At 49.6% G+C, this 14,065-nt stretch overlaps 1 protein-coding gene across 1 annotated transcript in view; it reads left to right on the forward strand.

The window, feature by feature from the left end:
• Positions 1-14,065, forward strand: part of LOC147098095 (scavenger receptor cysteine-rich domain-containing protein DMBT1-like) — an 81,386-nt gene that overhangs the window by 17,181 nt on the left and 50,140 nt on the right. Inside the window, exons 3-4 of the mRNA XM_085970817.1 lie at positions 11,220-11,252; positions 12,009-12,323. Of these exons, the coding sequence (XP_085826943.1) occupies positions 11,220-11,252; positions 12,009-12,323 (348 nt within the window). The remainder of the gene's footprint in view (positions 1-11,219; positions 11,253-12,008; positions 12,324-14,065) is intronic.

Here is a 14,065-nt window from a genome sequence, read left to right on the forward strand (position 1 = left end):
AAACCCCCACATTGTGGCTCCTGATCCCACCCCGCAGGAGCGGCAGGTAAGTTGGGCTCACTCGGGCCGTGCCTCGTAACCGCTCGGCCTGACACACACAGCGGTCGGGGGAGCAGCAGCGGCCGGCCGTCAGCCGCGCAATCCGTGGGAGAGCTCAGCTCGGGTCCGTCTCGGCCTGACAGCCCAGCCGTTCCTCAAGCGCTAGGCCCCGCACGGCAGCTATCACAACCGCACCGGGCCTCAGGCGCTAGGCAGGGAGAGGGGGGGAGGGAGAGGGGAGGGAGGGAGAGGACAGCACAGGGAGAGAGGAAGAGGGAGAGAGAGGGGGGAAAGACAGGGGCAGGGAGACCGCACGCCCCAAAATTGCCCTGGCAACGCCGGGCACCCCCAGCTAGTATCTATCTATATATATAAAGCAGTACTTCTGTCTGCCCTTCGTCTGTCTGTCTGTCTGTCCGGCTATACGCTCCCAGGTTATAGAGGGTACCTACACGTGCGTTACATCAAAAGAAAGCTTACGATTCCACAACGGTCATAAGCGTATTTATGTTTCGGCCAAACAAAAATTGCACCCGCGGTATCCAAAAAGCATTCAAAATTTTTCTCATTATCCACTCATTAGCATAGAGTGACATTAATGTCGACCAATCGTACGGTCGAGCGACCCAATGGTCGAGCAAGCACTGCGTGGCGGGGGCGAGTTCGCCTCGTGTGTGGGCGGGCCTTACCATTCTGAAATGAGGTGAATGGCCGCCATCTTGATTCCAACTCTTCATTTCATTTTCCCGCTTTCTCCGTGTTTCTTTTCAAATCTACGTTTCCAGCAAAAAAAACAGTTGCTTTGACAACACAAATTGTTTTTTAAAAAAGTGAATTCATTTGTAAATCTTTTCTCGAACCTCTATAATTTTTTTACCTTTCACCGTTTTTCCAGGCCTCGAAGCCTGGGCCTCTGTTGCCCAGCCATGCCCAAGCTACGCACCGGCTGTCCCGCTGGGCCCGATTCCAAACCAGCCGGCCGCACAGCTGCACTCACTACAAGCAGCTCACGCTTGATTCAAGCTCGCGCTCGCGCAGCACGGCGCACGCGCACCTCCACACAAGGCCCACAGATTGCGGGCAGAAGGAAGTGAGCAGGGTAGTGGGGGGGCGGGGCTCGAGGGGGAGGGCGCGGGTGTAGCGGCAGGGGGGAGGGGGTAGCGGGAGGGGGCAGCGGAGAGGGTCTCCCCGGCAACCGGGCTGGGCCAGCCGCTATCGGCCATCTCAAGCCGCTCAGGCCCAGGCCCGGTCCCGGAGATCGGGAGGGCAGAGGGTTACCCCATCAACCGGGCCAGACCAGCCGCAATTGGCTGTCTCCAGCTGCCTCAGGCCCAGCCTCGGGGGGGGGGTCGTGGCTCGGGGAGGGGGCGCGTGGCTCGGGGGGGGGCGGGTCTCGGGGACTCGCCGTCTTTCTCTCTCTCTCTCTCTCTACCATCTCCCCCATCTCTCTCTCCCCCTTCCCCCTCCCCCTCTCTCCCCATTCCCCCTCCCCATTCCCCCTCCCCCCTCTCCCTCTCACCTCCCCCCTCTCCCCCCTCCCCCTCTCTCTCCCTCTCCCCCCTATCCCTCTCCCCCTCTCCCTCGCTCCCCACTCCCCCTCCCTCCCCCTCTCCCCGCTCCCCCTCCCCCTCCCCCCCTCTAACCCCCTCACCACCTCCCCCTCCCCCCTCCCCCCTCCTTCCCCGTCCCACTCCCCCCCTGCCTCTCACCCTCTCCCCCCTCCCTCCCGCCTCCCTCTCCCCACCTCACTCTCCCCCCTCCCCTACCCCTCCCTCCCCCTCCCTCCCCCCACCACCACCCCTGCCCCCCGCCACCCTCCCCTCCCCCACCACCCTTCCCCCTCCCACTCCCTCCCCCCTCCCCCTCCCTCTCCCCTCCCTCTCCCATCCCTCTCCCCCCCTCCCCCTCTCCGCCCCCCTCACTCCCCCCTCCCTGACTCCCCTCCCCCTCCCTCCCTCCCCCTCCTCTACCCCTCACTCCCCCTCCCCCTCCCCCTCCCTTCCCCACTCGCCCTCCCTTCCTCCCCCCTCCCCCCTTCGTCCCCCCTCCTCCCCCCTCCCTCCCCCCCTCCCCCCCTTCTTCCCCCTTTCCCCCTTCCTCCCCTCTTCCCCCCAGTCGCTCTCTCTCTTCCCCCCAGTCGCTCTCTCTCTTCCCCCCAGTCGCTCTCTCTCTTCCCCCCAGTCGCTCTCTCACTTCCCCCCAGTCGCTCTCTCTCTTCCCCCCATCTCTCTCTCTCCCTCTCTCCCCGTCTCTCGCTCTCTCTCTCCCCCCCGTCTCTCCCTCTCTCTCTCCCTCCCAGTCATTCTCTCTCTTCCCCCCAGTCGCTCTCTCTCTCTTCCCCCAGTCGCTCTCTCTTTTCCCCCCAGTTGCTCTCACTCTTCCCCCCCAGTCGCTCACTCACTTCCCCCCAGTCGCCCTCTCTCTTCCCCCCATCTCTCGCTCTCTCTCTCCCCCGTCTCTCTACCTCTCTCTCCCCCCATCTCTCGCTCTCTCTCTCCCCCATCTCTCGCTCACTCTCTTCCCCCCAGTCGCTCTCTCTCTTTCCCCCAGTCGCTCTCTCTCTTCCCCCCGTCGCTCACTCTCTTCCCTCCAGTCGCTCTCTCTCTTCCCCCCAGTTGCCCTCTCTCTTCCCTCCAGTCACTCTCTCTCTGCCCCCCAATCGCTCTCTCTCTTCCCCCAGTCGCTCTCTCTCTTCCCCGCAGTCGCTCTCTCTCTTCCCCCCAGTCGCTCTCTCTCTTCCCCCCAGTCGCTCTCTCTCTCTCTTCCAACAACAACATGCCCTCAAAAAAGCCTCGTCACCCCCGGGCACTCCAGCTAGTACATACATATATATAAAACGGTCCGTCTCTCTTTCCCTCTGTCTTTCCGTCTGTCTGTCTGGCTATACAATCAAACGTTATAGAACGTACCTACAAATATGTTATATCAAAAGAAAGCTTATCATTAGGAAAGTCTCATAGGTTTATTTATTTTTTGGTCACACAAAAATTGTTGGGACAGTATACAAAAAACAATCAAAAATCCTCAAAAATCCACTCATTACTGGTTGACCAATCCTGTTGACCAATCGGTGCATCACAGGCGGGACCTAATCCTCCAGTCTATCTAAACTTCGCCGCCATTTTTTTCATCCCCACAGGGACAGCACCAGCCAAACAAACCCCCACATTGCGACTCCAGGAGTGGCAGGTGAGATTTCACACTGCTGACGGGTCATCGGCAGCGGCCGCCATCAACTGCGCCACCTGCAGGGAAGCTCAGCGGCAGCTGCCGGCCGTCAACCACGCGATCCCCTGGGGAGCTCAGCTCGGGTCCATCTCGGCCCGAGATCCCAGCCGGCCCTCAACCGCTAGGCCCCGCACGGCCGGTATCACAACGGCATCGGGCCTGAGGCGCTAGGCAGGGAGAGGGGAGGGAGTGACAGAGAGTGGGGGATGGACAGGAGAGAGGGAGAGGAGAGGAGAGGGGGAGAGGGAGGGAGAGAGAGAGCGGGCAGACAGGGGCAGGGAGACCGCGTGGCCCAAAATTGTCCTGGCAATGCCGGGCACCCGCTGCTAGTTATTAATATTTGGATCACTCTTTGTGTTATCATAGTATTAACAGTATATGTAATAAACACCTACACAACAGGGAATAAAGCAGATCTGCTGAGGCACACGTGGGAGTATGATAGTGCAGCGATTACTGAGACATGGCTGAAAGAAGGGCCTTAATGGCAGTTTAACCTTCCCAAATGGAGGGGCGGGTCGCAATATTGATTAAAGAAACAATTACAGCACTGAGGAGAATGATATTTCAAAAAGATATCATCCAAGGAGGCCATATGGGTTGATCTGACAAAAAAAATAGGGCAATCACACTGCTGCAATTGCACTATAGAACTCCAAAAAGTCAGAGGCAGAAAGATTAGCAATATGTAGGCAAATTTATGAGACGTGCATAAATAGAGCAGGAGGGTTAGGGGATTTTAACTTCCCTAATATTAACTGGGGAAATAATACTGTGAAAGGTATAGAGGGAGAAGAATTCTTAAAATGCATTCAGGAGAACTTTTGTTGGCTAGTATGTAGCAAGCCCAACAAGAGAGGGGGTGGTTCTGGACGTAGTTTTAGGGAATGAAGCTGTGCAAGTGGAAACGGTATCAATGGGAGAGCATATTGGTGGTAGTGATCATAATTCAGTTTGGTTTAGTGTAGTTATGGAAAAGGCCAAGGATAGACTAGGAATTAAAGTTCTCATTGGGGAAAAGCTAATTTTACTAAGCTGAGATACGATTTTGCCAAAGTTGTCTGGAGAAAGATACATGATGGTAAATCAGTGTCAGAGCAGTGGCGGAGCATTAAAGGAGGAGCTAGTCCGGGTTCAGAGCAAATAGTGTTCCCTTAAAGAAAATGGATGGGCCTCACGAAACTAGATCTCTCTGCATGGCAAGGGACATAAAAGGAAGGATAAAGAAAAAAGGCAGGCTTATAAAAGACACCGAGGACACAATACTGCAGAACACAGAGGAGCATAGAGAGTGTAGGTGTGAAATTAAAAAGGAAATTAGGAAAGCAAAGAGAGGGCCTGAAAAAAATATTGGCAATTATAATCAAGGTTAAATCAAAGATGTTTTATAAATATATTAAGAGGAAGAGGATAACTAAAGTAAGAGTACGGCCTATTAGGGACTCATAAGGTTAAACTGTGTGTGGAGCCGCAAGACATGGGTATGGCTCTTAATGAATACTTTGCATCTGTTTTCACAAAAGAGAAGGAAAAATCATAAATTGCAATCAGGGTGGAGGAGTATGAAATATAAGATGAAATAAGCATAGTGACAGAGGAAGTATTAAGGGGTTTGCCTCTTTGATCGTGGATAAATCCCCAGGCTTAGATGAAATGTATCCAGGCTGTTAAGATAAGCAAGAGAGGAACTAGCAGAGACTCTTATCATCATTTTCCAATTCTCTCTCTAAAGGTGGGTTGCCGCAAGACTGGAGGATTGCTAACCTGGAACCATTGTTTGAAAAGGGAGAAAGGGATAGTCCGAGTAATCAAAGGCCAGAGCATCTCCTGAGGGTTAGGATAAATCTTAATTTAGAAAGGCACGGATTAATCAGAGACAGTCAGCATGATTTGTTAAGGGAAGGTCATGCTTGACTAACTTGATTGGATTTGGTAACTAGAAATATAGAAGATAGGAGCAGGAGCAGGCATTCGGCCCCTCAAGGCTGCTCCGCCATTCAATGAGATCATGGCTGATCATCCAAATTCAGTACCCTGTCCCTGTCTTCTCCCCATATCCCTTGATCCCTTTAGCCTTAAGAAATATATCAAACTCCTTCTTGAATATATTTACTGAATTGGCCTCCACTGTCCTCTGTGGTAGAGAATTCCACAGTTTCACCATTCTCTGGGTAAAGAAATTCCTGCTCATCTCTGTCCTAAATGGCTTACCCCTTATCCTTAGACTGTGACCCCTGGTTCTGGACTCCCCGGCCATCAGGAACATCCTTCCTGCATCCAGTCTGTCCAGTCCTGTTAGAATTATATAAGTTCCAATGAGATCCCCTCTCATTCTTCTAAACTTCAGCGAGTATAAGCCCAACCGACCCAATCTCTCCTCGTACGTCATTCCTGCTATCCGAGGTATCAGTCTGGTGAATCTTCACTGCTCTCCCTCCACGGCAAGAACATCCTTCCTCAGATAAGGCGACCAAAACTGCACACAATACTCAAGGTGTGGTCTCACCAAGGCCCGGTACAACTGCAGCAAGACATCCTTGTTCTTGTACTCGAACCCTCTCGCTATGAAAGTCAACATACCGTTTGCCTTCTTAACCGCCTGCTGCATCTGCATGCTTACCTTTAGCGACTGGTGCACAAAGACACCCAGCTCTCGTTGCACTTCCCCTTCTCCCAATCTATTGCCTTTCAGATAATAATCTGCCTTCCTGTTTTTGCCACCAAAGTGGATAACCTCGCATTCATCCACATTATACTGCATCTGCCATGCTTCTGCACAATCACCCAACCTCTCCAAATCATACTGGAGTTTCTCGGCATCTTCCTCAAAGCACACACGCCCACCCAGCTTTGTGCCGTCTGCAAACTTGGAGATATTACATCTAGTTCCCTCGTCTAGATCATTTATATATATTGTGAGTAGCTGGGGTCCTAGGACCGATCTCTGCAGTACACCACTAGTCACTGCCTGCCACTCGGAAAAACAGCCATTTATTCCAACGCTTTGCTTCCTGTCTGCCAACCAGTTCTTTATCAAAGTCAGTGCCTTGCCCCCAATCCCATGTGCCTTAACTTTACACGCTAATCTCATATGCGGGACCTTATCAAAAGCCTTCTGAAAGTCCAAATGCAACACATCCACTGGTTCTTCCTTATCTATTCTACCAGTTACATGCCCAAAAAATTCCAGTAAATTTTTGTGATTGGAAAGTTGTTTCCAGTGGGGTTCCACAGGGCTCAGTACTGGGTCCTTTGGTTTTAGTGGTATATATCAATGTTTTGACCTTCAATGTAGGAAGTATGATTAAGACGTTTGCAGGTGAAAAAATCATTGGCTATGTGGTTGATAATGAAGAAGACAGATGTAGACTGCAGGAGCATATCAATGGACCGGGCAGGTGGGCAGAACAGTGGCAAATGGAATTCAATCTGGAGAAGTGTGAGGTAATGCTTTTGGGGAGGGCTAATAAGGCAAGGGAATAAACAATAAATGGTAGGACACTGAGAAGTGCAGATGATCAGATGGAAATTGGGGTGCCTGTCCACAGATCCCTGAATGTAGCAGGACAGGTAGGTAGGTTCAGAAGGCATATGGGATGTTTGCCTTTATTAGCCGAGGCATATAATATAAGAGCAGGGAGGTTATGCTTGAACTGTATAAAACACTATTAAGGACGCAGCTAGCATACAGCATGCAGTTCTGTTCACCACATTACAGGAAGGATGTGATTGCACGAGAGAGGGTGCAGAGGAGATTTTCTAGGATATTGCCTGGGCTAGAGCTTTTTAAATAAGGGAAACGATTGGATAGGCTGGGGTTGCTTTCTTTGGAACAGAGGAGGCTGGGGGGACACCTAACTGAAGTGTACATAATTATGAGGGGCCTAGATAGAGTGGATGGGAAGGATATACTTCCGATAGAGCGGCCGATAACCAGGGGGCATAGATTAAATGTAATTCGTAGGAGGTTTAGAGGGGATTTGAGGAGAAAAGTATTTATTTTCACCCAGAGGGTGGTGGGCTTCTGCAACTCAATGCCTGAATGTCTGGTAGGGGCAGAAACCTTGATCACATTTAAAACGTACTTGGATATGCACTTGAAGTGCCATAACCTACACGGCTACAGACCAAGTGTTGGAAAATGGGATTAGGCTGGATAGATCTTTGTTGGCCGGCACGGACAAGATGGGCCGAATGGCCTCCTTCTGTTCTGAAAATTTCGATGATTCTATGAAACACCCGCACCGGGAGCAGTAAATACCTGAAACTCCATACATTTACAATGCAGACAGAACAATTTTCCAATGAGACTTGCCCAAAGCCTCAGTGAATGAGCTGACCCGCTAAAAATGTCACAATCTCAATCCAACTCTCCATCCTCAACCCAACAGCCGCTACCAGGCATGCGCCATGAGCCCGGCTGTGTGCCTGCACTAATCGCTTGTTGTGTGATGTGATATTTTCCACAGACTGTGAATCTGAGACTGGGGAGGGAGGTTCCCCAGCCTCGGGGAGTCTGGGCCATGGGTCCGCAGTTTCTGTGGGCAGCACGGGAGGAACGACTGAGTAGGATCCCACAGCTGCCTGAATTTCCCGTTCTTTTGATTTTTAATAAACGGTAAAACAGCAGTAAGAACAGAATATTAGACAAGATCAGTATACAGTTCTAATAAATATATACCACCCCATGGAACTGCTGGGAAAAGAGCGTAGAATTGTCCTGGAATCCTGGCCCGTATGTTCGCTCCCGGTCACTATCGAAACAAATGTATTACCTGTTTGGGCTGCTCGTGGTGTCATGTTGTGCGCGAATGGATGTCCCTGAAACATGCCCGTATAGAATCTTGTGAATGGACGTTAATTTCCCAGACGGACTATATTAGAACAATTCTCCCCACAAGTAAGTACACAGAGGTGTACAGGACCGGGAATTCCTGGATATCTGGACCATCTGCTGCCCCTGGATATTTCACAGCCCTCGTTCCGAATTTCTTCAGGTGTTTATCCATGTCATCCTTGAATTTGCCGAATCTGATTACGTCATATCTCTCGATTCAGTTTAAGTCCGCTCACTACTCAGCACTCTGAAAGATCCGTCTGTGTGAGTAAGTTAAACGCCTAACCTGCCCACAGTAATTAGACCTGTTCTCTCACTGAACCTGTTAATATCTGGGCTGGGACTGCACCTTGTGCAGCGCGGTCTCACTGCACCTGTTAATGTTTGGGCTGGCGCTACACCTCGTTCTGAGCGGACTCTCACTGCTCCTGTCAATGTTTGGGCTGGCGCTGCACCTTGTGCTGAGCGGACTCAGTGCTCCTGTTAATGTTTGGGCTGGCGCTGCACCTTGTGCTGAGCGGACTCACTGCTACTGTTAATGTTTGGGCTGGCGCTGCACCTTGTGCAGAGCGGTCTCACTGCACCTGTTAATGTTTGGGCTGGCGCTACACCTCGTTCTGAGCGGACTCTCACTGCTCCTGTCAATGTTTGGGCTGGCGCTGCACCTTGTGCTGAGCGGTCTCAGTGCACCTGTTAATGTTTGAGCTGGCGCTGCACCTTGTGCTGAGCGGTCTCACTGCTCCTGTTAATGTTTGGGCTGGCGCTGCACCTTGTGCTGAGCGGACTCTCACTGCTCCTGTTAATGTTTGGGCTGGCGCTGCACCTTGTGCTGAGCGGACTCACTGCACCTGTTAATGTTTGGGCTGGCGCTGCACCTTGTGCTGAGCGGACTCACTGCACCTGTTAATGTTTGGGCTGGCGCTGCACCTTGTGCTGAGCGGTCTCACTGCTCCTGTTAATGTTTGGGCTGGCGCTGCACCTTGTGCTGAGCGGTTTATCACTGCACCTGTTAATGTTTGGGCTGGCGCTGCACGTGTGCTGAGCGGTCTCACTGCTCCTGTTAATGTTTGGGCTGGCGCTGCACCTTGTGCTGAGCGGTCTCACTGCACCTGTTAATGTTTGGGCTGGCGCTGCCCCTTGTGTTGAGCGGTCTATCACTGCACCTGTCAATGTTTGGGCTGGCGCTGCACCCTGTGCTGAGCGGTCTCAGTGCCTCTCAGTAAATCTCCTGTTGACTGGGTTTCCATTGTACCCGCTGTTGACTGGGTTTCCATTGTACCCGCTGTTGACTGGGCATTCATTATACCTCCTGTTGAATGGCCTTCCGTTGTACTTCCAGTGATTGTGCCGATAATTTTCATTTAAGATTTCTGGGCAAGCATGGCCGAGGGCAGGAATCTATGTCCTATTGCCTGTAATATACAACCCAGAGAATAGAACGTAACCAGGAAATCTGTGGGACACAATAACACCAGGGGTATTGGTAGAAATGAACATATTGGCTTTATTTTAAAAGCAGCAAAGCTTAACCAGTAAATGAAAGGACCATTAACCAAACATCATTAATGTGTAAAATGATGGGACAAGAGAATTCGTTCAGCAGGAACTTAAGGAGGAAAAGCAGCACGGATGTGCGAGCCGTGAACACGCCTGACAAACGATTCATTTCGTTTTGTTTCAGGATTTAGAAATAAAATGAGTAGCAGAAACTTCCAATTACAACGTTGTGGAAATTTTGAATTTTCCACGTGGAAGACGTTGAATTAAAACAAAAGGCACCGAAATCCATTACACAGCAAGATCATGTATAATTTAAATTATATTTCTGTTCCTTCATGGTCTTTAGATCAGAATCCTATAATTCGCTAACTAACATCACTGTGAGTACGTCCTCACCATTATTACTGCTGCGGGTCTAAGAGCAGGCCCTTCATCACCGCCTGCTCAGGGCACCTACATATGGGTAATAAATAGTCAGAGCACCGTCAGCACAAGGAGGGTTTGTATCCTGGTGACAGAAATGTTCTCCAATTATCTGTTGGGGTGACCAAAGCCATTGTTTTCAGTCCCCGCCACAAACTCAGTTCCCTTGCCACTGAATCCATCGCTCTCCTTAACATCTGTCTGTGGCTGAACCACACTTTTCGCAACTTTGGTGTCATATTTACCCTGAAATGAGCTTCTGACCACATATCTGCAGGATAACAAAGACTGCATATTTCCACCTCCATAACGTCGCTCGTCTCCGCCCTTGCCTCAGCACATCCGCTGTTGAAGTCGTCATCCATGCCGTTGTTACCTCTGAACCGGACTATTCCAACGCACTACTGGCTGACCCCCCACATTCCACCCAACGTTAACTTTAGGTCATCCAAAACTCGGCTGTCCGTGTCCTAACTCGCACCAAGTCCCGTTCGCCCATCACCCCTGTGCTCGCTGACCTACATTGACTCCCGGTTAAGCAGCTCCTCGATTTCAAAATTATCATTCTAGTTTTCAAATCCCTCCATGGCCTCGTCCCTCCCTATCTTTGTAATCTCCTTCAGCCTCACAACAAACAGAGATATCTGCGCTCCTCTAATTCTGACCTCTTGCGCATCCCTGATTTTGCTCGCTCAATCTTTGGTGGAAGTGCCTTCTGTTGCCTGGGCCCTAAGCTCTGGAATTCCCTACCTAAACCTCTCCGCCTCGCTACCTGTATTTCCTACTTTCAGACGCTCCTTAAAACCTACCTCCTTGACCAAGCTTTTGGTCAGCTGTCCTAATGTATCCTTGTGTGGCTCGGTGTCAATTTGTTTCCCTTATAATACTCCTGTGCAGCGCCTTGGGACGTTATACTACGTGAAAGGTGCTATATAAATATAAGTTGTTGTTGGTGTGTATATGTGAAAACAATTCTCGATACATTGTAGGCACTTTACAAATGTTAGTTTACCTTTGAGATTTTATTTGCGTTTTTCTAAGGACTGAAGAACTGATGAAATCGCAAACCCCGGTGTCATTTCTTACGCAAAGTGACGTGTATTCATACCCCATAGTTTTTGTGGCTTTTCTTTCAGATAGATTGATGCATATCTTGCCCCAATGAACTCTAACTCTCAATATCTAATTTCAGGCACACCTGGGATCAATAAGGCTGACCTGTCAGGTAATCGCCTTTTATTTTCACGTTACCTGGTATCTCTGTGCTCGGATCCATACCATTGAACCCTAAGGGTGGGTGACAATTTCAGTGCCTTGTTCATCACCGATTAACACGCGACCGAGTGTTTCCGTGGACTGTTACTAAAGATCTTTAATGCCAGCTGAGAGGCGGCTGCTGCCTTCGTGCAGAGGGACAATAAACGGTGTCCTTGAAGTGAAGAGTGTGAAGGACCGGCTCCATTGACACGGCTGTTGGTCCCGCAGCAGTTCTCATTTTCCACCTCACCATTCAGTGCTGACAATGGGATCACATGACCATACAGCCTGCCTCTTCCTCTATTGTCTCGGGGATTGGGAAAAAGTCTTCCAATCCTGACTGGGTGTGAGCCCTCACTGTGTTCGGCTAATCGGTACTGAGCATAATGAGCAGCTGACAGTTGCAGCCACACCCATCTCCGGATCTCTGGAGCCTGGAATATATTCTGAGCCAATCGCCCATCCCGTCTGATGCTCTGGTGCTGGAAACTTCCCGCTGACTCCTGGTTCCCTGCTCGTTTACAAAGTTTATTAGTATTTCGCTCTCCCTTTTGCCATGTAAAATATTCATTCCGGGTTTTATTCGGGGTCTGGGCATGGTCTGATGCTCCCAAATGTTCCAAACATGGTCCCTCTTGCCTGGTGAATGGGGGCGGTCCATGCGCTGGGAGACTGTGGGTTTAATACACTCTAACCGCTTGATGCTATTTCTGATATTTTACAGAGACGGTGAAGCTGAGACTGGTGAATCAGAGCGGTCCGTGCGCTGGGAGACTGGAGATTCACTACAGGGGACAGTGGGGGACTGTGATTGATTATCTATGGGACTTGCGGGAAGCCATTGTTGTGTGCCGGGAGCTGGGCTGCGAGGGCGCGGTGTCAGCACCGGGCGGGGCTCACTTTGGGGGAGGGTCCGGACCCATTGTGACGTCAGGTGTTCAGTGCGTCGGGACCGAGGCCGCTCTGCGGGAGTGCGATTCAGTTCAATGGGGTCACTATTCCGGGCCACACTCCTGGGATGCCGGCGTCATCTGTGAAGGTAAAAATCTTTCTTCTGTCTCTGATCTCCCGCCTCATCTGACTGTTTCCGGAATAATCAGCGGGTGTCCATCCCCGGATAGTGAGAGATTATAATTCCAGTATTCTCCGGGTATTATTAATGTTATATTATTAATGTTAGGATCACTGTTTGTGATAATATCATTGCTGTTATTATATTTAATAAACACCCCCACCAGAAGCAGTAAATACCTGACACTCGGTACATTTACAATGCAGAAAGAACAAGTTTCCATTGAGATTTTCCCCAAAGCCGCAGTGAATGAGCTGATCCGCTGGAAATTTCACAATCTCAATCCAACTCACCATTCTCAACCCAACAGCCGCTACCGAGCATGCGCCGTGAGCCCAGCTGTGTGCCTGTGCTAATCGCTTGTTGCGCGATCTGATATTTTCCACAGACTGTGGATCTAAGACTGGTGAGGGAGGTTTCTCAGCCTCGGGGAGCCTGGGCAATGGGCCCGCGGTTACAGTGGACAGCACGGGAGGAGCTACACAGTAAGATCCCACAGCTGCCTGAATTTCCCATTCATTGATATTTAGATAGATATTGAAACAGCAATAAGGACAGATTCTTAGACAAGATTAATAAACTGTTCTAATAAATAAACACCATCCCCTGGAACTGCTGGAAAAAGAGTGGAGAATTATCCTGTAATCCTTGCCCATAGTTCTCTCCCCGTCACGGTCAAAATAGATTAATTAGCTATTTACTCCATTTTCTGTTTGTGAGATCATGCTGTACGCCAATGTCCCTGAAAATGCCCGTATAGAGTCTTGTAAATGGACGTTAATTTCCCCTCCAGTTAACTCCTGTCAAAATCTATTGGTTATGTTGAAAGAAACATTGGTTTCTGTACAAACTGTTATCAATGAATTAAGTCCCAGTTCAGTCAGTGTGTCGGAAGGTGCTGGATGGCGCGCTTGGTATCTGCGAACAACCTTCGGTTAATGTTCAGGTCCCGTCGCTGTAACCGGCTCTGGGGACGATGCTGCGGTCCTTCCTGACCCTCTTTTTACTGCAGCTTCTCAGCTGTGAGTCATCGTTGATTATTATTATTATAATATGTGCCTCATTAATATATTTATTGGTCTTTACTACAGAACACATTGAGATGATGTGGAAAGTAAATGTTGTTTTCTTGAACTTTAATCATGTCATGTAGAGTTTGATGAGATATCGGGAATGGTTTCTCCATCGCTTTTCACCTGCGGCTCCTGTACAGATGGAGCAGACTGGAGTTGAAAGTCTAATTGGATTATTTAAACTGAGCCTGTTAGAAGTAGAGCGCATTCACTGTTAGAATAGAATGTATTGGAGTCTGGGGTGTAAGTGAACTCACTAAGTGTAGAACACCAGTCAAATCCGCACCTACTGCCGACTGAACCCACATAGAGATTTCGGTCCCAGATATTTCTCAGTAGAAGTGCTGTCTGACCCCCATGTGGTAGAGTGAACAGAACAATCTAAAAAACTACATTGAGCATTAGAACGTTGGATGGGTTTTTTCCATATTGTATAATAAAAAATTAACTATTGGTGGAACCAATATTGCATCAATTAGCAATTACCATTCGTACAATTACAAGTAAAGACACTCTCCAAATATTGATAGTAATAAAATTATCTAAATCTTTGGAGAATTTTCTGTGTGAATGTTGTTGTTTAGTGATTATCTTCCAAGTTATGAACTTTTAATATTAAACTATCTTTTCTATTTA

Source organism: Somniosus microcephalus, chromosome 30 (assembly GCF_052327205.1).
Source record: "Somniosus microcephalus isolate GS21.2 chromosome 30, FLI_Smic_1.0, whole genome shotgun sequence".
NCBI classification, from domain to species: Eukaryota; Metazoa; Chordata; class Chondrichthyes; order Squaliformes; family Somniosidae; genus Somniosus; species Somniosus microcephalus.